At 44.6% G+C, this 22,483-nt stretch overlaps 1 protein-coding gene across 1 annotated transcript in view; it reads left to right on the top strand.

The window, feature by feature from the left end:
• The window catches only part of MAP3K9 (mitogen-activated protein kinase kinase kinase 9), a 74,766-nt gene that overhangs the window by 45,191 nt on the left and 7,092 nt on the right, over positions 1 to 22,483 (top strand). The window contains exons 4-11 of the mRNA XM_038545107.1: positions 7,971 to 8,119; positions 9,041 to 9,216; positions 12,908 to 13,148; positions 14,529 to 14,651; positions 16,004 to 16,157; positions 18,587 to 18,655; positions 20,069 to 20,181; positions 21,154 to 21,957. Coding sequence (XP_038401035.1) covers positions 7,971 to 8,119; positions 9,041 to 9,216; positions 12,908 to 13,148; positions 14,529 to 14,651; positions 16,004 to 16,157; positions 18,587 to 18,655; positions 20,069 to 20,181; positions 21,154 to 21,957 — 1,829 coding nt within the window. The remainder of the gene's footprint in view (positions 1 to 7,970; positions 8,120 to 9,040; positions 9,217 to 12,907; positions 13,149 to 14,528; positions 14,652 to 16,003; positions 16,158 to 18,586; positions 18,656 to 20,068; positions 20,182 to 21,153; positions 21,958 to 22,483) is intronic.

Raw genomic sequence — 22,483 nt, 5'->3', positions numbered from 1 at the left:
AGCTGCAGAGACACAGATTAAATGAACCACACCCCTAGTAAATGTCAGCACCATAGGTCATAAGGACACGGTTCTAAAAATCTTGTCCATAAATAGATAGATAGTAGATAGTTAGATAGAAAGAAATCTTGTCCTTGCTGATGGGAGGATGAGCTTCTACAGGGTATGCATCCCCTTGGCCATGACATCACCATGGTATACCAAAAGAAAGGACTGTAGGTTGTCATTGTACTTAGTCTATGAAGTTGTTTCTTCCTGATGAGTTATAAAGTGAGCTTGTGTGTGTATATGATGAGAGTATGTATTTTATTTTTTTTAAATATTTTATTTATTTATTTATTTATTTGAGAGAGAGAGGGAGCATGAGTGGAGGGAATAGCAGAGGGAGAGGGAGAGGAAGGTGGAAAGAATCCCAAGTGGACTCTGTGCTGAGTGTGGAGCCTGACACAGGGCTCAATCTCACCACCCTGAGATGATGACCTGAGCTGAAATCAAGAGTCAGGTGCTTACCTGACTGAGCCACCCAGGCATCCCAAGTGTGTGTATTTCAAATAATGGCTTTCTTGAGATATTATACCATATTACAAAGTTTGCCCTTTAAAATGTTTAAGTCAGTGGTTTTTAGTAAGTTTAGCAAATTTGTACCAATCACCATTGTTATTAGTTTGCTAGAGTTGCTGTAACAAATTACCACAGACCTGGTGGCTTTCAACAATAGACATTTGTAATCTGGAGGCCAGAAGCCTGAAATTGGTATCAGCAGGGCTACACTCGCTCCAAAGACTATAGGGGAGATTCTGTTCCATATAAGGATTCTGAATATTAGGACATGGGCGTATCATTTTAGAGCTACCATTCAAACCACCACAACTGCTATCAATTTCCAGAATATTTTTATCACACCAAAAAGAAACTCAATGCCTATTAGCAGTCACTCCCCCTTCCCTCGGCAATTACTAATTTACTGTCTATCTCTGTTTTTGCTTATTATAGAAATTTCATACACATGTAATCATACAGTATGTCGTCTTTGTGACTGGCTACTGTTATCGTGTTTTCAAGGTTTATCCATGTTGTAGCATGAGTCAGAACTGCATGGAAATTTGTTTATTCATTCATAAGTTGCTGGACATTTGAGTTGTTTCCACTTTTTGGCAATTGTGAATAATGCTGTTGTGATCATTTTTTTTTTAAGATTTTATTTATTTATTCATGAGAAACAGAGAGAGAGAGAGAGAGAGAGAGAGAGAGAGAGAGAGAGGGGCAGAGACACTCCATGGGAGTGAGAGAGAGGGAGAAGGAGGCTCCATGCAGGAAACCTGATGTGGGACTTGATCCTGGGTCTCCAGGATCACGCCCTGGGCTGAAGGCGACACTAAACCGCTGAGCCACCTGGGCTGCCCAGTTGTGATCATTTTTGTACAAGTTTTTGTCAACATACTTTCAGTTCTCTTGAGTGTATACGTAGGAGTGGATTTGCCAAGTCATAGGATATTTAACTTTTTGGGGAACCACCAAACTATTTTTTACCATAGTTCTATCATTTCCCACTTTCATTAGCAACGTAGGAAGGTTCCAGTCTCTCTGTATCCTCTCAACACTTATTGTATGTCTTTTTAATTATTACTATCCTGTTAAATATGAAGTGGCTTTCTCATTATAGTTTTGGGAGTTTTGGTTTTATTTCCCTAATGATTACTGATGTTGAGCATCTTTTCATGTGCTTATTGGCCATTTGTATATCTTTTTCTGTATAAATGTCTATTCAAATCCTTTTCCAATTTTAAAATTGGGATATTTGTCTTATTTTTAAGTTGAAAGAGTTCTTTATATATCCTTAATACAAGTCCCTTACCATATACATGATCTGTAAATATTTTCTCCCTTTCTGTGGGTTTCTTTTTACTTTCTTGATGTTATTCTTTGAAACACAAACATTTTTAATTTTGATGAGGTCTGATTTATCTATTTTTTTTCCTCTGGTTGCTTGTGCTTTTGGTGTCATATTTAAGAAACCATGCCCAACATTATGAATATTTATACCTATGTTATCTTCTAAGTGTTATAAAACTCTTAGCTTTACATTTAGGTCTGTGTTCTATTTTGAGTTAATTTTTGTGTGTGGTGTGATGTAAGGGGTTTAACTTCATTCTTTTGCCTGTGACTGCAGTAGTCCCTCCTTATATTAGAGGTTTCGCTTTTTTATGGTTTCCTTTACTCATGGTCAATCATGGTCTGGAAAGCCAGACCTATCATCAGAATACCTTATGCTGTGTCACAATGTCTGTATCATTCACTTCACTTCATCTCATTATGTAGGTCGTTTTATCATCTCACATCATTACAAGAAGAAGGGTGAGTATAGAACAATAAAATTTTGAGAGAGAGAGAGCATATTTATATAACTTTCATTATAGTAGATCATTATAATTATTCCATTTTATTTTTGTTATTGTTCATCCCTTACTATACTTAATTTATAAATTATACTTTATCATACATATGTATATATAGGAAAAAACACATATAGGGCTCCGTGCTACTTGCAGTTTCAGGCATCCACTGAGGGTCTTGAAATGTATCTCCCATGGATAAGACTCCTGTATCTAGTCTCAGTATCATTTGTTGAAAAGGCTATTCTTTCTTAATTGAATTGTCACTGTTGTCAAAAAGTAATTTACCACAAATGTAAGGGTTTATTTCTGGATTCTGAATTATACTCCGTTGGTCTATGTGTCTATCCTTAGGCCAGTACCATTCTGTTTTAATTACTGTAGCTTTGTAGTAAGTTTTGTAAATAGATGTAGGAGTCCTCCAACTCTGTTGTTGTTCTTCAAGATTATTTTGGCCATTCTGGATGCCTTGCATTTCCCAAATTAATTTTAGGAGCATTTTGTCCATTTTTCCAAAATAGGCAGCTGAGATTTTGATAAGAATTGTTTTAAATCTGTAGATCACTTTGGGAGGTATTGCCGTTTTAACACTATTAAGTCTTCTAATCCAAGAACATGGGATATCTTCCTATTTATTTAGGCCTTTTTCGATTTCTTTTAGTGATGTTTTGTAGCTTTTGTATATTGTGTCTTATTTTCCTACACATTACTTACAGGGTGAAATAGCTAATATGAGGGAAAGAGTTTTCTTGCCTTAAAATATCTGACCAGATTTCATTAGGTTGAACTGTGTAATGATATTCCAGTGTTTTTGACCAACAGAAATAGCAGGTTCATATGCTTCAATCTAACACTTTCATTACTTGACTATAGGCTAATGAGAATAGTTAATATATTAATTAAGCTAAGCTACTTTGACAAAGAGACCTACAAATTCAGTGGCTTAAATAAGGTAAAAGTGTATTTCTTTTTCCAAGAGTAGTCCAGGCTTTGGGGTAGCTGTACCCCATGAGATCATTTAGAAACCCAGGTTCTTGGGGCGTCTGGGTGGCTCAGTCTGGGTAGCTCAGTCTGTTAAGCATCCGACTCTTGGTTTATGCTTAGGTCATGATTTCAGGTCATGATTTTTGTGAGATCGAGCCCGGCATTAGGCTCTGCACTCAGTGTGGAGCCTGTGTAGGATTCTCTCTCTCTCCCTCTCCCTCTGCTCCTCCCCCTCCTTATGCACACACTCTCTCTCTCTCTCTCTCTCTCTCTCAAGATAGAGAAAAAGAAACCCAGGTTCTTTCTGGGTCTCTCAGTACATTGTTCTTGTCTGAATGGTTACATCTGAGTGACTGTTACTTCAGCATTATATTATGCAGAAGGGAAGAAAAAGAGTTTATCCATGGCAAGTAGCATGTATTTAATTTGGAGACAACCCAGAAGTTGTGCACATCTCTTACTGTACACACCCCACTGCATGCTCTTGGTGATGTGGACACACCTAGCTCCAAAGAAGAGAGACAAATGTAGGCTCTAGCTGGATAACTATGTATCCAGCTAAAACTCTTAGTATGGAAGGAGGGCTCAAGCATGCCTAGGAAGTTGGAAAAAACTCAGTCCCAAATTGACTTATAATTAATTAATTAATTGATTTAGGAAATGTTTGTTGAATTCTAACTCTGTGCCAGGTACTAGGCTGAGCCTGTGTCCATCTCCCACCCCTGCTGCAACTCCTCGGGGACTGGGGCCTCTGGGCCTCTGCTTTTGCTGGGCTCCCAAGGCCAGCTGAATTTGTCTTACTGCTTTTTGAGTGTAGTTCTCTGGGCCTTTTCCACATGCTGTGATGGAAGATATGATGGTAAGGCCCAGATCTTCAACTTCATACATTTTCTAATCTGCTTGGATTTAGACCATTTCAGGAAGAATAGTTGACAAAACTTTTCCCTTTGGTTGTGCTGTGTAGGGAACACAGTGGTTAGTGGTCTCCTGTAATGACTTCTTGCCTGGTATGTGGGATGAAGTGGAGGCATTTTAAGTTTGTAAAATTATAGAAGTAGAATATGTTCACCATAGAAAAAATTAGAAAATATGGATAAACAAAAAGGAAAAAAAAAAGGGAAAAAGAAATCACACATTACCCACTTCTAAAGATAACTTCTATTAATATTTTGGTGCATTTATTTCTGTTCATCCCTTAAAATGGGATCATTCTGTTTCATAAGCTGCTTTTGGAATATAATATAGCATTGCATATTACTATATTGATAAATATTTATTGTGTCAATATATTCATGTATGTATTATATATATTGGTAAATAGATCATCATTTCGAATGAGGTCTAGTTAACAAGAAAAAGAGTTTTATGTTACTTTACAATTTACAGAGTGTTTTCTCATGTGGTAGTTCAACTGTCTTTGCCAAAGATTTTTTTTTTTAAGATTTATTTATTTATTTTAGAGAGAGAGTGCGGGGAGAAGAAGCAGAGGAAGAAGGAGATAGAGTCTTAAGCAGACTCCATGCTGAGCATGGGGCTCCATCTCAGGAACCAAAATGAAGAGTCAGATGTTCAACCCACCATGCCACTCAGGCGCCCCTTTGCTAAAGATTATTAAACAGTCAGTGTGCCTTTGGTCAGGCTGCTATCCACTTTGATGCTTTTCCTCACTTTGAAAACATAGAACACCTCTTTCCAACCTGTGACCCCACCAAATGGTGGAAAGGATTTTCATATCCCTGGAGGTGGTTAATTATTGACACAGGGTATGCCCAGGGTTCAGGGTGAGGTTGCAAGGACTCCTGGGAAATCACTGACAGCACTGTGGGGGAGGTGGTGGCCCTCTGCGGGGAGCGGGGGAGGGTCCTGAGGCAGAATTTCAGCTGAGCTGGTGCTTCCAGGCTGCTTGTACATGGTCTTGAAAGGGCCTCTTGACCTTCTCTCAACCCTGGGAGGGCATCAGAGTGGACCAAATCCGTGGTAAATCACGTGGACTTCTTCTGCCCACCTCTCCCTGAGGCGCAGACCCATCCAACACGTAATTCTTTATTTCCTTTCTTGGACTGTATTCCTGCCAAAGGAATGCCAGGGATTCATTTATATTACCACCTTCGGTTACAGAAATAAAGAGGAACATTGGCAGAGGAAAACTAACTGGTTCACTCGTTCTCAGAAAGCCTCCTTGCCTGAATGCTGGCGTCCCTCAGCAAGGCTCTCAGCCGACACTGTGGACTTTCCCTGAAGCCCACCCGAGGCATTCCTGTTTCAGGCCCTTCCCAAGGGGAAGCACACAGTGGTGGTCACTAACCCTATATGGAAGCTTCTGGAGAAGTAGTAGTCATGTTATTTATCCCTTGCCATTATTTTGTGAGGTAGAAGTGCTGTCTTTGTTGTGTAGGTGAAGAAAGCAGAGGAGCTTCCTTACGCAGAGATGTACCACCATAAGTGGTAAAGCAGACATTTAATTCAAGTCTGTCTGAATCTTTCTTGAGCAGCATTTGACCTGGTTCTCTTAGTTGTGGGGCTTTTCAGATGGAATGAAATGCAGATGAACCAGAAGCCAGCCAGGTGGGAGCAGAGCTGCCCTCCTTGAAACTGAGAGGGGTGGGCTCCCTGACTCCTCCCTCTTCCAGGGCCTGAGACATCTCTGTAGACACCATCAGCCGAGCAGATGCAAGGACACAAACAGGACACCTGTTTAGATATTTGAAACATTCTACTGTCTTTCCAGGTAGTTAGGGCGCAGACACCAGTCATCTTCACATAGGTGGAAGAGAGGTCTTTGGGACCTTGGGTTTTTGTGGCCAGAGTGGAGGTTGGTAGTAATGCCAGGAGCAGACAACTAAAAATGAGAGTCCTGGGGGTACATCTGTAGGAATCTTCTGGGATGCCCTGGTGCATTGGTTGGCACGTGGCTCTTCTTTGGAGCCATGCCAGGCCACTTGGGAGTCTTTGAGGGCAAGGCATACCTCATACCTGCTGACTCCTGTCTCTAGATCCCTGTATCCCTTTACCTAGCAGGCAGGGTTTAGCTGTCTCCTGCCTTCATCCTGGTCTGGTGTAGGTGGCCAGGAGCCCATCCCGGTCTCTTTGTACACTCTTTGTATCTGTGGTGTGACTCATCTCTGTATTCTAATTGACCTCTTTTCTATTCCTCTCACTGGTCTCTTCATGGACAAGGTCTTATCCTGTATCCCAATGCCCAGCATTGAGCTTGATGCATAGTAAATTTTTAGTAGATGTGTAAAATGAATGAATAATGAATAATGAATGGCGATGCATTTGAATTTGATCTTGAAAGGTGATTGGAGTTTACCAAGCAGAGTAATGATAGAAGGGGATTCTAGAGAGAAGGAATTGAGACCTGGACCATGGTGGTTCAGGGTCCACCATGACTTATTCCATGTCTGCCCCTAAATACATGCTGCTGCTAAACTTAGCTGAAACTTTCTTTCATCATCTGCAAAATGGTGATAATATTTATCTTGCAGGTTTATGGTAGGGTTTTAAGATGATGTTTATAAGTGTCTTAGCACCTTGTGCATACAAAGCAGCATGATGAAATAGATACTGGGCTTACTTTTTTTAAAAATTAATTTCTGTGCCTAACATGGTACTCAAACTCATGACCCCGAGATTAAGAGTTTCATGTTTCACCAACTGAGCCATGTTTTTTAAAATAGCATGACTTGGTTTGTTGTAAGCCACTGATGAGTATTTTTAAAAAGTCGAGGTTTGTGTTGAAAAAATAATGAGAGGGACTCTTCTGACTGTTCATGACTTTATGGTTGCTTATCCTGGGATACTCTTATTCCTGGAAGGATTGAACATGACATGATTTTGCCTTATTCTGATTGTGAATTCATAGAATAATTATTCTAAGCTTTGTGCTCCATTCTCTGACTCACAGGACATGTGAAAGGAAATTCTTCATGTGGATTTGAAAGTTGGGAGGAAACTTAGGTCCTCACAGCTGACATACTGCTCTGCTCTTCCCATGTAGGCAAGCCTTGTGTGACTTGCCCCTCTGAATTAGGCAGAGGTCTCTGTTAACCAACCAGCAGCAGGAATCCAAACTAGTGAGCATTTAAAGAAACCTGTTACAGGAGCAAAACCTGTTTGTTTTAGGTGGTCAGCTCTCTGCTGTTCAAAAGCTGAGAAAGTGTACCTGTGACTAACATGGAAATTTCCTTAAAACAGGAAAAAATGTATTCTTGGGAAGCTGCTCCTTCTTCCAGAGTATTATGTTAGCAATAACAACAACAGAATAGCTATGGCTGGCGAGCGCTGATTTAAACCCTTAGAGTAGCTCAGTGAATTTCATGGCATCCTTGTGAGACTGGTGGTGTTATTTGCACTTTATAGATGAGGAATTTGAGGAACAAGACTTTGAAACTAAATGTGCCTGACTCCAGAGCTTTTGCTTTTAGTGGATAGGCCTCATGGCTTCCTGTCTATATTCCATTAGTGTGTCTACTTTGTTGGTCTCCCTCCATGCCAGAGAGAGTGTGGGTAGCTCAGAAAGGCCTCATGAGCTCCATCATTAAGATCATCTGTGGCAATCTGAGATTGCTTCTGTCTTCTTTCTCTCCTCAGCTATGGAGTGCTGCTTTGGGAACTCTTGACTGGTGAGGTGCCCTTCCGAGGAATCGATGGCTTAGCCGTGGCTTATGGAGTGGCCATGAACAAGCTCGCCCTTCCCATTCCTTCTACATGCCCAGAACCTTTTGCCAAACTCATGGAAGGTAAGTGACCCCTGACTGGAACAAAACCAGAGAAAGTTTGCCTTCTTAGCAGCACTTGGGTAGATTTCAGACAGTTCTGTTGGGTTAGTTCCAGAAAGAGGAGATGAAGTATTAGTCACTCAAGGAGGAATCCTGTGGGTGGTTGGAAGAGTTACTTTAGGTTGATGTCACCACCCTGCTACATTGATATCACAGACACCCCTTCTGTCCATCTCCAGTGACTTGTAGAACTTAACTGAAATATTTTATTATTTAATACATAATGAGAATATATAGCAGCTTTTATTTTCAGGACCTCTGAGTATATTACATATATAAATGAAGAACGTCCAAGAAGAAAGGAACTCTAGAAGACATCTGGTCAAACCCTATAATTTCCTAAGTGAGAAATCCAACCTGAGAGAGGCAAAGTGCACTCCACTAGCTATTGTCTGAGCTGAGAATAAAGTTCACTTTTCCTGCCCAGTCCAGTCCAGGGCTTTTTATCCTTGCCTTCTCATCATCCCATTGAGGTGGGGAAGGCTGGCTCATTTATTTGTAGGAAGGTGAGATCCGGAGTCTAGTCACCTACTGTCACTTCTGGAATCGTGTAGGAACGTGATAAATCATGGTTGTTGAGCCTCATGCCAGCAAATTCTTTGGAGTTGCTTTTCTGATGCTAAATCAGTAGGCAGAGGCGGATGGGGGCAGAACTGATGCATTTTATTTCCACATTTTATTTCCACATTTTTTATGATTGGGAGGTTGGGCAATTTGCTTTACTTCCCAAGCCCTATGTGCAGTTACCTAAATCCCAGTGTTTCTGTTCCTGGAGGGAAAAATAAGAGGCAGTTTTCTGGTAAAGGAGGTCATGTACTATTCTAAGTCTTACGCTTGTCTCTGTCCACTCATGTTTTCTTTCTATTCACTTGTTCCACGCAGACTGCTGGAATCCTGACCCTCATTCGCGACCATCTTTCACAAATATCCTGGACCAGCTAACTACCATAGAGGAGTCTGGCTTCTTTGAGATGCCCAAGGACTCCTTCCACTGCCTGCAGGATGACTGGAAACATGAGATTCAGGAGATGTTTGACCAACTCAGGGCCAAAGAGAAGGTAAACAAAACAGGAAAAGAATGTGAGTTGAATCACTGGGCCTTCCCCCCTGGGGCCTCTGGACAGAGTCTGACACAACCACTTCCCTGCTTATTTTGAGGTAACAGAGCAGCTTTTTCTTCCCGACTTTACATGGAAGGTGTTCTCCAGGCCTCAGGTATGACCAGAAGAAGTAGAGACTTTTTCTTTCTTTCTGGGATTTGGCAGGACCAAGTAGGGGTGTCATGAGTCCAGAGTTCTCCATACAGATTATCTACAGGGAGTCTGCTTGTTCCTCTCCCTCTGCCCCCTCCCTGCTAATGTGCATGTGCAGTAAGTAAGTAAGTAAGTAAGTAAATAAATAAATAAATAAATAAATATCTAAAAAAAAAAAAGAAGAAGAAGAAGAGAGTGTTCCTGTTACTAATGCTATTCCCACTAGAAGAAACCTAGAGTTGCTGGTCCTTTAGATTGTTGAATCACTTGATTCTTGGTTTTCTTTCTTTTGATCAACGAAATTATAAGGATACCTGACAGTAAGAAAAATGAAAGTTGGATTTTGTCAGTAGGTAGTTACTAGGAAAAGCCAAATCCATCCTCATAATAGCTAACATTCATAGAGCATGTACTATGTGCCATGCTCTGTTATAGAGCAATTTATATGAATTTTTATATAATCTTACATAAGATAATAATTTTCTTATGTAATACAACCATGTGATTGTCAGTGCTATTAACTCCATGTTACATGTGATTCCCATGTTAACTTTCCCCAGTTCATGATTCAGGCAGTTTGTTTCAGAGATCTTGCCCTCAACCGCTGTGCTATGATGCCTGTCCATTAGAAGACTCCTAGTTGGGCAAGATGAACTTTCTCTCTGGGGAAAGTTCATTAAGTTCAAAGTCCTATTAAATCATTATATGCAGGTGATGTGATTTGTGCACTAGGAAGCTAATCCCCAAATGGGTGTTTTACTAAGAAGGAGGCTCATGTTTGAGAGTCTTGCAGATACATAGTGCCATTGGCGAGTACTCCATAAACATCCTGATTTCCCATATGATTCAGCTCATTCTCAGCTTGTTGAATTCATTGCTTCCAGGTATAGTGACGATGGATTTGTCCCTAGACTGGGGACTGAGTTCCCTCAAAGGAAGGGGCTATAATGCAGACTTTCCCTAGATAAGAGCATGCAGGAGAGGAAGACTTAGGAAGTCTGAAATTAGCTTGAGCTCTTTAATTTCCCCACCTAGCAGCATAATCAACCAGCTAGGAATGATTTTCAAGCATGTTTTTGTTCTCCTAATGGTGAAAACAATGTAGTGGGACAAGGAAAGCCAAGGGAGTGTAGGGGCATACAGCAGTGAATCTGTTTGGGGCTTATTTCATCAAAGAAGGAGAAGTTCAAAAGTTCAGGTTCATCTCTCAGACATGTATGATGAATCTGGGTTCCCATAAAGGATTGCATTTATAAAATTGACTTCTATCTCCCCCTCCTTCTTTCTCTTTCATTCATACATTGACACTGAGCACCCATCATGTATAAGACAATTTTTCTTTTCTTTTCTTGTTTTTTTAGAGAGGAGAGGGAGAGAGAATCCCAAGCAGGTACTATAGTGCAGAGCCTGTGGCAGGGCTCAGTCTCACAACCCTGAGATTATGACCTGAGCCAAAACCAAGGGTCAGACACTTAACCAACTGAGGCACCAGGCACTCCCAAGACCATTTTCAAGGTGCCAGTCCTTTTCTCACTTTTCCCCTTTCTATCACTTTTTATTATCAATTATTTTTCTATTTTTTTAAAGATTTTATTTATTCTTGAAATCGAGAGAGAGAGAAGCAGAGACACAGGCAGAGGGAGAAGCAGGCTCCATGAGGGAGCCCAATGTAGGACTCAATCCCGGGACTTCAGGATCACACCCTGAGCCAAAGGCAGGTGCTAAACCTCTGAGCCACCCGGGCTGCCCTCTAATTTTAAATTCTTATCAATTTTGATATGTTGGTATTCTCTTGAGAATAGAGGGCAAGTTGAATGAGAAGTTCCTAATATCAGAATATTTTATTCCCCACTTGTCTCTGTTGTCTTTTCTGTTCTCTACCCACTACTCAACTTCCCTAATATGTTCTCACATATTTTTTCTAGCCCTAAGCTCACATTCTACAGTGTTTTGTTTCAGTCCAGAATGACTTCTTTTTTCTTTTTTTTTAAAGATTTTATTTATTTATTCATGAGAGACACAGAGAGAGAGAGAGAGAGGCAGAGACGCAGGCAGAGGGAGAAGCAGGCCCCATGCAGGGAGCCCGACGTGGGACTCGATCCCGGGTCTCCGGGATCAAACCCTGGGCTGAAGGCGGTGCTAAACCGCTGAACCATCCGGGCTGCCCCAGAATGACTCTTATGGTGGAGCATTCCATGCAGAAATTTTAAGTTTCTTTTTTTTAAAAAAAAATTTATTCATTTATTCATGAGAGACAGAGAGAGAGAGAGGCAGAGACACAGGCAGAGGGAGAAGCAGGCTCCATGCAGGGAGCCCAAAGTGGGACTCAATCCTGGGTCTCCAGAATGACGCCCTGGGCTGAAGGCGGCGCTAAACCACTGAGCCACCCAGACTGCCCAAATTTTAAGTTTCAACCATAGAAGTGTTGCTCTGGCTACTTTATTGAAGAAATACCCCACTTTTTAAAGTTTTAGTGCTTTATCTCATCCCACTTCTGTCTTACGCCCTGGGTAACCAGTGCTGATGGTTTAGATTCCAGATTTGACAACTGTATGCACATATTCTGTTCTCCTTCCTATTTCCTGATTCCATATGCTTCCCCCTTCCCCGGCCTCATCTCAGGAACTCAGTGCTGGGTACATATATAAATTCATGCTGAAGGAAAAAGGGGAGGCAGGGAAGAGGTCCTGCCCATCTGATATAGCAGCAGTACTAGAGCAAGCACCTGGCAAAGACTTGGGGAAATGTTTTCTCTTCCCTTTGCTATGCTATCATGATCCTTCCAGAGCACGTGGTTTTCCTTCAAGATGAGAATTCAAATCACATGCCTCAGTGGATTCTATTCACCAACTGAACAGAGGTTGAGAGGACATGCCACACTACCTTTTGAATAATCACTTTGGAAATATATCTTTATTTGAATGTTAGGTGATAGCTGGAGGGCAAGTCATTTAGAGTGGGCACATTTTAAGCTAGATCTCATTAAGTTGGCTCTGGTTTATTTATTTTATTTTATTTGTTTTATTTTTTTATTTCATTTTATTTTATTTTATTTTATTTTATTTTATTTTATTTTATTTTATTTTATTTTATTTCATTTTTTAAGTTGGCTCTGGTTTAAAAAACATCCTTTATATAATGGAAAAAATCAAAATAGAACCAAGTCTGTAAAATTTAAATACACGGTTATATTTTCTACCCAAACTCCCATTTTTTCCCATCACAGGCAGTTTTAATCCTTAATTAAAGAGCAACTAGCCCATCAGCCCCTGTGTCCAGGGCCTCCATAGCTACGTCCTCAGGGTGGCTATGCTGAGCCTGCCCCTGCCCAGCATCCGGGGTGGTCAGGTGTTCGTTGAGCAGCTGTGAGGCCCGCACGTCTGCCTGGGACCGAGAGTATGGGGCATTATGGGAGACTGGCTCTCGGGGGCCCTTAGCCTCCTCACCCGCCTGTGCTGAGCACCCACTCTTCCCTCCGATGCTCCTGCCCCTGCAGGAGCTCCGCACCTGGGAGGAGGAACTGACACGGGCCGCGCTCCAGCAGAAGACCCAGGAGGAGCTGCTGCGGCGCCGCGAGCAGGAGCTGGCTGAGCGGGAGATCGACATCCTGGAGCGAGAGCTCAACATCATCATCCACCAGCTGTGCCAGGAGAAGCCCCGGGTGAAGAAGCGCAAGGGCAAGTTCAGGAAGAGCCGGCTGAAGCTCAAGGATGGGAACCGCATCAGCCTCCCTTCCGGTCAGTGGCTGGGGACCTGCTGGGAGGTGGGAACAGGGCAGGGTTGTGTAGCGGGGGACCTGGGGGGAATGGGTTCAAAGTGGGCCGTTCCATCCAGGGAGACTGGCCTGTGGCAAAGCCTCCCCGCTCCAGGTGACCAAGCACAGAATGGGAAGGAAGACAGAGCGGCGACTGGTGGACCTGACAGGCCGGCACGGTCTTGAGCGCTGGTGGCGTGGTGACTCACACAGAGAACTCAGGGCGCTGCAGAATAACTCATCTCTGGGTTTCTTTAATAATTAGTTTTCGGTGTGCAGTTGAGTTTAGGATTCACTTGTAAGAATGTGATTTATACACAACCCTTCAGAAGCACATTGGGTGAATAAAGATACATTTGTAGTATGTTTCAGCCTTGGGAAAATGCAAAGTAATAGGAAACTCTGAATTAGAATCTTTGTGGGATGTCACGGGCCCATGGAGGGCAGTGAGTGCTCGAGTGTGTGTTTATTGTGTCCTAAGTCTATTAGGTCCTGGGAAGTAAACTCAGTAGAAATGTAAGGAAACCAAGGGAAAACAGTATCATAGGGACAACAGGATGTTTTTAAGCACTGGGATGGATGATGGCTTCAGTACAGACAGGGGAATTCATTCAGTAAAATTGAGCGAATGAATTTGTGGGACATGTTTACTAGTGTCCTTGTTGCACATTTTTCCTGGCCAGGCAACACAGTCTTTGAGCCCCTGTGGAGCATGTTGTGTGTGGTGGCATGCTGCTGTGCTCTGGGGAAGCCCATAGGGAAACAGTAGCTGCCACATTAGGGAGATCACGTCTCATTGGGAGACCTAGGTACCAACACTCAGCTGTTTATTTTACCTCTTAATAGTTGAGGACCCGGGAGCTTAGAGACCATAAATGCTTTTGGAAAACATCACAGTTTGGACTATTCGCCCCATCACGCTCACTTCCCAAGGTTCCCACCAAGGATTTGTCGTTGTTAACTCTGCTCTGCCTGCCCTGAGTGAGAAGCATCTATCTCCCTACTTTAGTCCCTGAGCATATCCGAATAGATTGTAAGAAATAGAGTCTTAAGTTGGATTTCCTAGAATAATCAGCAAGTCTCATGACCTTAAAAAAAAAAACTATTGTAAGTCTGTAATTGCTACACCTACATACACGATAGATGAGGTTCACTCAGTGAATTTTCCTTCTCTTTGTATGTTCATCTTGCTGTCCTGTCATCGTTGGGGAGAAAGAGAGGATTCTGAAAGAGAATATTTCCTAGGCGAACTTAGGAAACTGGGGCCTGTCCCTCAAGCTCACTAGGAAATGACCCTTTTCTCATGGGAATTAGATTATGGGAAAATTCTGACACATGCACGTATCTGTCTCTCCCCGAGCAGATTTCCAGCACAAGTTCACGATTCAGGCCTCCCCCACCATGGATAAAAGGAAGAGTCTCATCAACAGCCGCTCCAGTCCTCCTGCGAGCCCCACCATCATTCCTCGCCTTCGAGCCATCCAGTGTGAGACTGTTTCCCAAATTACTTGGGGCCAGAACACACCAGGGGCATCTGTCCCCTGCTCTGTCCAGCCACCGACTGGCCCAGGCTTGCTCCATCCATAACTACTGCCACCTCTCCTCGACAATGTGTATATACATGCACATATGTACGCAAACCCTTAGCCCTCCTCCTTGTCTCTCCCCATGAGCTTTGTACTACCGCCTCCTCTACTTTCTACTCTTAGATACCAGCAGAGGGGATTGTGGGTATTGACAGGATCTTTTGTCACCTACAAAGCAATATGGAAACTGGTGTGCGATGTCGATGCCCTGGTGCCTGGCCTGGGTTGGTTGGTACCCTGGCCTGGAGACCTTGTATGCTCTCTGCCATATTTGGGGCATCATTGTTTTTCTTTTGTTCCTGCTTCCCAGGGAAGGATGTTTTCAAAGTGTAGGTCCTAAGGAAACTTGATAAATACTTTGTGGGAGGCCAAGTCTGGACCAATTTTATTTTTACCACAGTGTTTATTAAAAAGAATTTACATACACACACACGTGTGTGTGTGTGTGTGTGTGTGTGTGTGTGTATGCATTTATCTAACTTAGAGAGATTTTATTTAAATACAGAAACTGGCTATCCTAGAAAAGTCCATTCATATCAGTGGATTCCCATTTCTCATGTGGCCGCAGTTGGCTGAAAGCAATGGCAGCCTCCATGTGCTCTGTATTTTCCCTCAGTCCCCTCAGCTCCCTGATTTTTGGTGTCTGGAACCATCTGCTCATTCACGAAGTAAGGATAGCCTCTGAAGCATTTGGTTTCAGTGTTTGTTGTAAGGTACCAATGTCAGAAGGATGTTCCTCCTCTCTTACCTGTTATATTTCTCTAGGCCTGTTCCTTCCCCTTCTCCTCCTACTCCTGACTTCCCTCTCCATAGTCTTGAGCTCCTCATTGTCTTCCTTTCTCACCAAAATTCCTGTCTGCACTTCCAAGTCTCCCTTACCTAACCCTTATCTCTTTTCTCTCCGACCTACCTCCTTACCTACCCACCCCCAATCCAGTTCCACCCAACAAAACGAATTCCTTAAGTCAGGTGTGTTTGGAACTCTGATGTCTGGCTGGCCTAAGCTCCAGCTTTGCACTGGTCTTATGAGACTCTGAGAAGTTTTTCCGTGTTTGGTACTTTGAGAGTGCTAAGTGATTGGTGGCTGAGGAGTTGAAGGCTCCACGTGGGCACAGAGTTTTTGAGGAGGCATGACTTCTTCCCTGCAACTCCATATGTGTGTGTCTATGTCTGTCTGATGAGGTGGAGGCTAGTTTTGGGGGGACTCTGTCTATCTTTTTTCCAGATCCCATCCAACTTTTGTTATTCACAGTGACACCAGGTGAAAGCAGCAAAACCTGGGGCCGGAGCTCAGTCATCCCGAAAGAGGAAGGGGAGGAGGAGGAGAAGAGGGCCCCCAAGAAGAAAGGACGGACATGGGGGCCAAGTACACTTGGTCAGAAGGAGCTTGCCTCAGGCGATGAAGGGTAAGAGCCAGAATGGGGGAGATTCTTTCCACTTAAAGATGGGTATACCCCTTTAAAACTACGATGTGACATCCTTTTCTTCTGTGGTGTGTTTCATTGCTTTCTGAGAAATGACAGACTTCTTGATCTTTGCAACAGTTTTCCAGTCCTCATTCCCTGGAACCTTCTCCAACAAGGCTCAGCATACTTTTTCTATAAAGGTCCAGATAACAAATATTTTAGGCTTTCGGGTCATAGTATCTCTTGCAGCTCCTCCGCTCGAAAAGCAGCCGTAGACTGCGGGCAATCCCTAAATGAAGAGCATGGCTATGTTCATTCAGTAAAACTCTGTAAACACAAGTGGTGGACAGGAGTTAGCCCCTCGGTTATAGTTTGCCAACCCCTAGAGGCGTCTGACCCAGAGTAGCAAGTAGGCCAAACAGTAACCAATGTTAAGAGTTCTGCTGGGTGTTCTACTTAGACGTGGCTCTTCTGACACATCCGCTCTGAGCAAAGAGAAGCAAGAGCAGGGGGTTCAGGACTCTCTTGACTTGGAAGCTTATTCCGAAGCAGGGGTAGATGATAATCTGATAGTGAGTGTCCTCAGATGTAACCCAGGGCCACCAGGACTTCTTTTAGGCCCCTCCCTCATAGCCACACTGAGTTGAGGTGTGAGCACCCCCTCTGGGCAAAGCACAAGACCCAGCTTTGTGTCTTAGATATGCTTGCATTATTCCTGTGGCTCACAAGTTAAATTTTTCTCAAGTCTCGGTTCTTTGGAGGCCAGTCCCTTGCAGTGTCGTTAGTAGTGGCGATGGTCATCACTGACCCAGACGGCCCGGGTGTGAATCCTGGCCCCACCAAGCCTCGCCATATGGATTTAGGTCTTCTTATCTATAAAATGGGGGCTCATATCAGCACCCACCCAGTGGAGTTGATGTGAGGATTAATTAAGTTCATCTTCGGGAAGTGCGTACCGGACTAACTGGCTCCTAGGAAGCGTGTGTACCTATCTGCTCTGATGCTTCTTCCATGCTTCTCATGCAGTCTCTGTTTCATACCGGAAGGTATGAGCGTAGTAGTTTATAATTCTTATTCTTGGTCTTAGAATCTAGAATCGTGTTTCTTGACTGTTCTAAGTGTGAAAGTAAGCATCAACCGCTCTCTCCCTTTTCAGTCATTATCCTGAACTTGTGTCTGAACCTGTACCTGGTTCTGGTTATTCCTTTGAATGCTAAGAAGATTTCCTGTCCAAAATCTGTTTTCTCATGTCAGATCTGAGCTGAGGTGAAAATATGTTTAGTGCTTAAGAGGTTGACTCTTTGAAGCCAGGCTTTAGAAATAACTAGATGCCTTGGAATAGGGGGAAAAAAAGGAGGGAGGGAAGGAAGGAAAGAAGGCAGACAGAAAGGAAGGAAGACAGAAAGAGGAAAGAACAAAAGAGAAAGGAAGGAAGAGAGAAAGAGGAAGGAAAGGAAAAGGAAGGAAGAGAGAGAGAGACAAAGAAAGAAAAGAACGAGAAAGAAAAAGAAAGAAATTAGGAAATTTAGATATGTAGGGCAAGCTGCCTAAGCTCTACAAGAGTTCAGTGACTGAGCCCTCTGGGGATGGTCAACTGCTCTGCTGTAGTGGGTTCTGTAGGGAAAAGAGCTCCTCAGTTTGAATTCCTCTGAGCCCTGGGGTGGGTCTGAGAAACTCAGTTACCCTGAATCTCTTGATATTTCTGATGTTCGTATGATTCCTGATAGGACTGGCCAGGTTGGCTGTGGGTCCCAGTAGTTTCTATGGTTCTGTTTCATTTATAGATATTTTTTGTCTTGCTAGTAAATTAACTTTATTTCATGCTCCAGAATACTAACTTTGGCATTTTCTTCCCCCTTGCATAGATTTGTCCTCAAAACTGTTGAAGCAGTTCAAAATATGACTTAATTTTTTATGATTCCTAATTCCTATTGAAGAGATGAAGTATATTCTATTCATTCTCGAGTGAAGACCTCTTTAACATCAGAAAGTTTTGAGAATCTCTGTATAATATTTCTAATTTTAGTCACTCTCAATGGAAGAAAATATGTAACAACAAAAAGCCATATTGAACTCAATAATGTTAAGTGGATTTGGCATCTCCATCCTTTTAAAAAATAGCATATATCTTATAGGAAACATACGTGCTGGCTCGTAGACAGCTTGGGCATCTGTGGATCTACGCGGCCTCTGCAGTTATGCTGTGGCTGCTCAGGGACCTTCATCCCACAGATGGGCAGGTCCTGGGCCTGCGGTAGCTCACGCAGGGCCACCTCATTAAGATTCCTTCATGGTATGGGCTTTGCTGACCAGGCAAGAGGAGGGCAGCTGGTGGCAGAGCTGGACCAGCATTGAGGGCTCCCATGTGGGAGAGGCTGAGTTGGATGTGCCCACTGTTGCCTCCTACTGATTTTCTTTATCCATTGAAGATCCCCTCAGAGACGCGAGAAAGCTAATGGTTTAAGTACCCCATCAGAATCTCCACATTTCCACCTGGGGTGAGTCTAATCTTCACCCTTCCATCGAATGTGTTTGTAATAAGTCTCCTTTCCATTTCCTTGTTCTCACAGCACTCCCTGTAGAATCGAGCCTCATTAGTGCCAAGGCTGTGCTGACTTGTTTTTCTTCAAAGCAGTACCATTGTGCACCCTGGGAACTTCCTGTGTTGATCTGACTTTCCCTTTCCTCATTTCCCTGACCACCCCTGTTGTTGGGATTCTCCTGGCACCCTTAGTTATAGGGAGACGATACAGGGCTATTTATCCTTTGATCTGCAGCACTGGCTTTGATTTTGCTAATCTGGATTCCCATGAACCCAGAGCTGGAAGTGATAAGATTATCAGTTAGAAGTCCCAGGCTGTGGGTTCCAGTAGCATGCTTATCTCAGGCTGTGTATTTTGGTTGAACCACTGGTGCTGGAATGTACTTGAATTAGCTGGCATTTCCGATAGCACTTGAAACGACGATCTGAAGTGAGAGGAAAAGTTGGTCCTTCTCTCTCCCTCAGGATGGACTGGGAAGAGTGGGCTTTGTTCGAATAGCTTTTTCTGGCCCTAAAATGAAAGCCACCTCTGATTATAATCCTGGTATTTCCAAGGCAACCATAACCCACAGATTCCTCAGTCTTCCCTCGTTATTGTCCATTAAAGAAAAGACCAGTGCTTCTGGGCCTCTGATTCTCCCATTTGTATGAGGGGATTGGGGGGTACCCCGTCAGGATCCTTAGAGTTACTGGCTTGGGGGTGTGAGCTCATCACAGGGATTTGAAAGCAAGCTCCTTGAATTTTCCTCTTCATTCCCAGACAAACCAAAGGCTCGAGTATAGCCTATGTACTCCCCACATAGGTCTGTCCCAAAGTGCACTGGGTTGATGCAGCTTTGTTGGCTGGTTTTTGTTTTCAAAAAGTGGCTTTGAAAGTTGGCTGAGCATGCCATGAGCTTAGAAGGAGTTGAGAAACGGTGTGACTGGAATAGCCTGGCCCATCTCTGCTAGCTTGTCTGCCCAGGGTTTGCCTGGCATTACAGGGTCCCTGATGTCAGCAGTGTGCTGTATACAGTGTCCTGGAATGATGACCTCTCCTGTAAGATGGGCTTGGGCAAGACCCTGGCCAGTGCTGGGCAGTCCTCATTTTTTCCCCTCCTCTTGCCAGCCTGCCTGCTAGATCTTTCCACAGCTCCATAGCAGCATGTGAAGGGGTGGGTTCATGGCACTGCTTTTGTTTTCCTAGAGCATGTGCACTTCTGTTTATCATGCGAGGGGACTCAGTAATGTTCATTGCTGGTACCCCAAGGCTCTTGGGCTTTGGTAGAATTAAGCACACAGGGGGAAACATTTCCACAGCCCTGTAGAAGTAAGGGTAGAGTAAGGGAAGTGACCTGTTCTAACAGTTTCCTCATTTACTCCTATTCAGCCTCAAGTCCCTGGTAGATGGATACAAACAGTGGTCGTCCAGTGCCCCCAACCTGGGGAAGGGCCCCAGGAGTAGCCCAGCACTGCCGGGGTTCACCAGCCTTATGGAGATAGGTAAGCACTGCCTCTGTCCTGACTCTCTCCGTTCCCTTAGGGAAATTTTGGCCAAGCTTCTGGGATTCTTTGAGGACCCCTACTACCACTTCATGGAGGTTGTCTCCTTTTTTACCCAACTCCCAGGCCCCCACCCTATTTCCTCTTTGGTCTCTCTGCTCCCATTTTTTTTAACCTTCCCTAATCATAGTTTCTTCTTCCTGCTGCCATGGGGCCTGCCCTTGGCCTCCTCTCACAGGGAGCCATTTATAGTCTGTAGGACAATGGGGACAGTGAAACCTTGAATCAGGCACTTCCCTTTGCTGGGGCTCTTTCCTTTGTATCTTAATGTGGGGAGTCTGCAAAACAGGACATGGTGGTAGAAGACACTATGTCTTTCTCTAAGGAAGCTTTCCAGTCGCCTGTGATTGCTGAATGGGTAAGGTCTTCTCCAGGCTCTCTCTCAGCAAGCAAGTCCTCTTCTCTCTGAAGATTTCCAACATCATAGTAGGTCAGTTTATGGAGTAGATGCACCTTCACCTATGGAGGAGATTCCAGTCCATTGCAAGACACTGGTCCTGAGACAGGTCTCTAGGCCATCATTCTAGAAATTCAAGGTCCCCTCCAATGTGATGGTACAAACAAATTAGGAATGTTTTTGTTCTACCCATTATTCCAGGACATTCATACTGTACCTCTTATGTTGAGGATCCCTATGAAAAAAAGTAGAAAAGTAGCAGATTTCCTTTTCTGAAAACAGGACGAGAGGCTCTGGAATGGAGAGTGATTTCCTCATGTCAGTCACAGTTGAGTGTGGAGGAGGAAAGCCCTGTGGGTTCAATGCCCGATCCCCTATCCCACCCGTGCGTCTGTTTGACCTTGTGTTCCTGACAATCTGCCAGGAGGCCCAGAGTTGAGGAGAAGGACGAGATTCTTACCTAGGTTGCTTCATCTCCATTTCCTGTTTCCCCTCCCTACCTCTCATCTTCACAGAGGATGAGGACAGCGAAGGCCCAAGGAGTGGGGATTGTCGTCTACAGCATTCACCCAACCAGTCCTACCTCTGTATCCCATTCCCTCGTGGAGAGGATGGGGAGGGCCCCTCCAGCGATGGAGTCCACGAGGAGCCCACCCCAGTCAACTCAGCCACCAGTACCCCTCAGCTGACGCCAACCAACAGCCTCAAGCGGGGCGGCACCCACCACCGCCGTTGTGAGGTGGCTCTGCTTGGCTGCGGGGCCGTTCTCGCAGCCACAGGCCTAGGGTTTGACCTGCTGGAAGCTGGCAAGTGCCAGCTGCTTCCCCCGGAGGAGCCTGAGCCACCAGCCCGGGAGGAGAAGAAGAGGCGCGAGGGTCTTTTTCAGAGGGCCAGCCGTCCTCGTCGGAGCACCAGCCCCCCATCCCGGAAGCTCTTCAAGAAGGAGGAGCCCATGCTGTTGCTAGGAGACCCCTCTGCCTCCCTCACGCTGCTCTCTCTCTCCTCCATCTCTGAGTGCAACTCCACCCGCTCCCTGCTGCGTTCTGACAGCGACGAGATCGTGGTGTACGAGATGCCTGTCAGTCCGGTCGAGGCCCCGCCCCTGACCCCTTGCACCCACAACCCCCTGGTCAACGTCCGAGTGGAACGCTTCAAGCGAGACCCCAACCAGTCCCTGACCCCTACCCACGTCACCCTTACAGCCCCCACGCAGCCCAGCGGTCACCGGAGGACTCCCTCAGATGGGGCCCTCAAGCCAGCGGCTCTCCTAGCCAGCAGGAGCCCCTCCAGCAATGGGTTGAGCCCCAGCCCTGGAGCAGGTGGGTGCTGTCCTCCTCCTCTTTTCTCTTTCATGCCCTTGTGCCTCCCCCTGGAGTGGCAATATCAGACTGGATGCCATTCGTCCTCTGACTCGGCCCCCCTGGGAGGACGTGCTGCTGTGTGGTTGGAGAGGTGGCCAGGCTGGCTGCCTTCTCTCTGTCCTGTGCCTCACGGGGCCTTTGCTGAGGAGTGAAGGAAGACAAGCAGGCAGGTTCTAGGAAGAATGGGACCCAGGGCGCCTGGGGGATGTTCAGGCCCTGGGTCTTACAGTACACGGTGCAAGTGCTTTCAGGGTACAGGAGGGGCAGGAGCCTGGCTTGGGCTGTTCCCTGAAGTGGAGACTGAACTTACTAGAAGGAATGCCATACTGCACCTAGGAGGGGTATTTGGTGCCACGTGGCTGGGCGCCCTTGCCTGTCATTACAGTGTTAGTACACACATACTCACGGGCACGCTTCCCCTTGTGCATCCTGCCCTGCATCTCTCATCCCTTACTCATGCCTGGCTCCCCGGACGTGGAGAGGT

Source organism: Canis lupus, chromosome 8 (assembly GCF_011100685.1).
Source record: "Canis lupus familiaris isolate Mischka breed German Shepherd chromosome 8, alternate assembly UU_Cfam_GSD_1.0, whole genome shotgun sequence".
In the NCBI taxonomy this organism is placed as follows: Eukaryota; Metazoa; Chordata; class Mammalia; order Carnivora; family Canidae; genus Canis; species Canis lupus.
The sequence above is the reverse complement of the archived record's forward strand: the minus strand, read 5'-3'. Positions and strand labels throughout refer to the sequence as shown.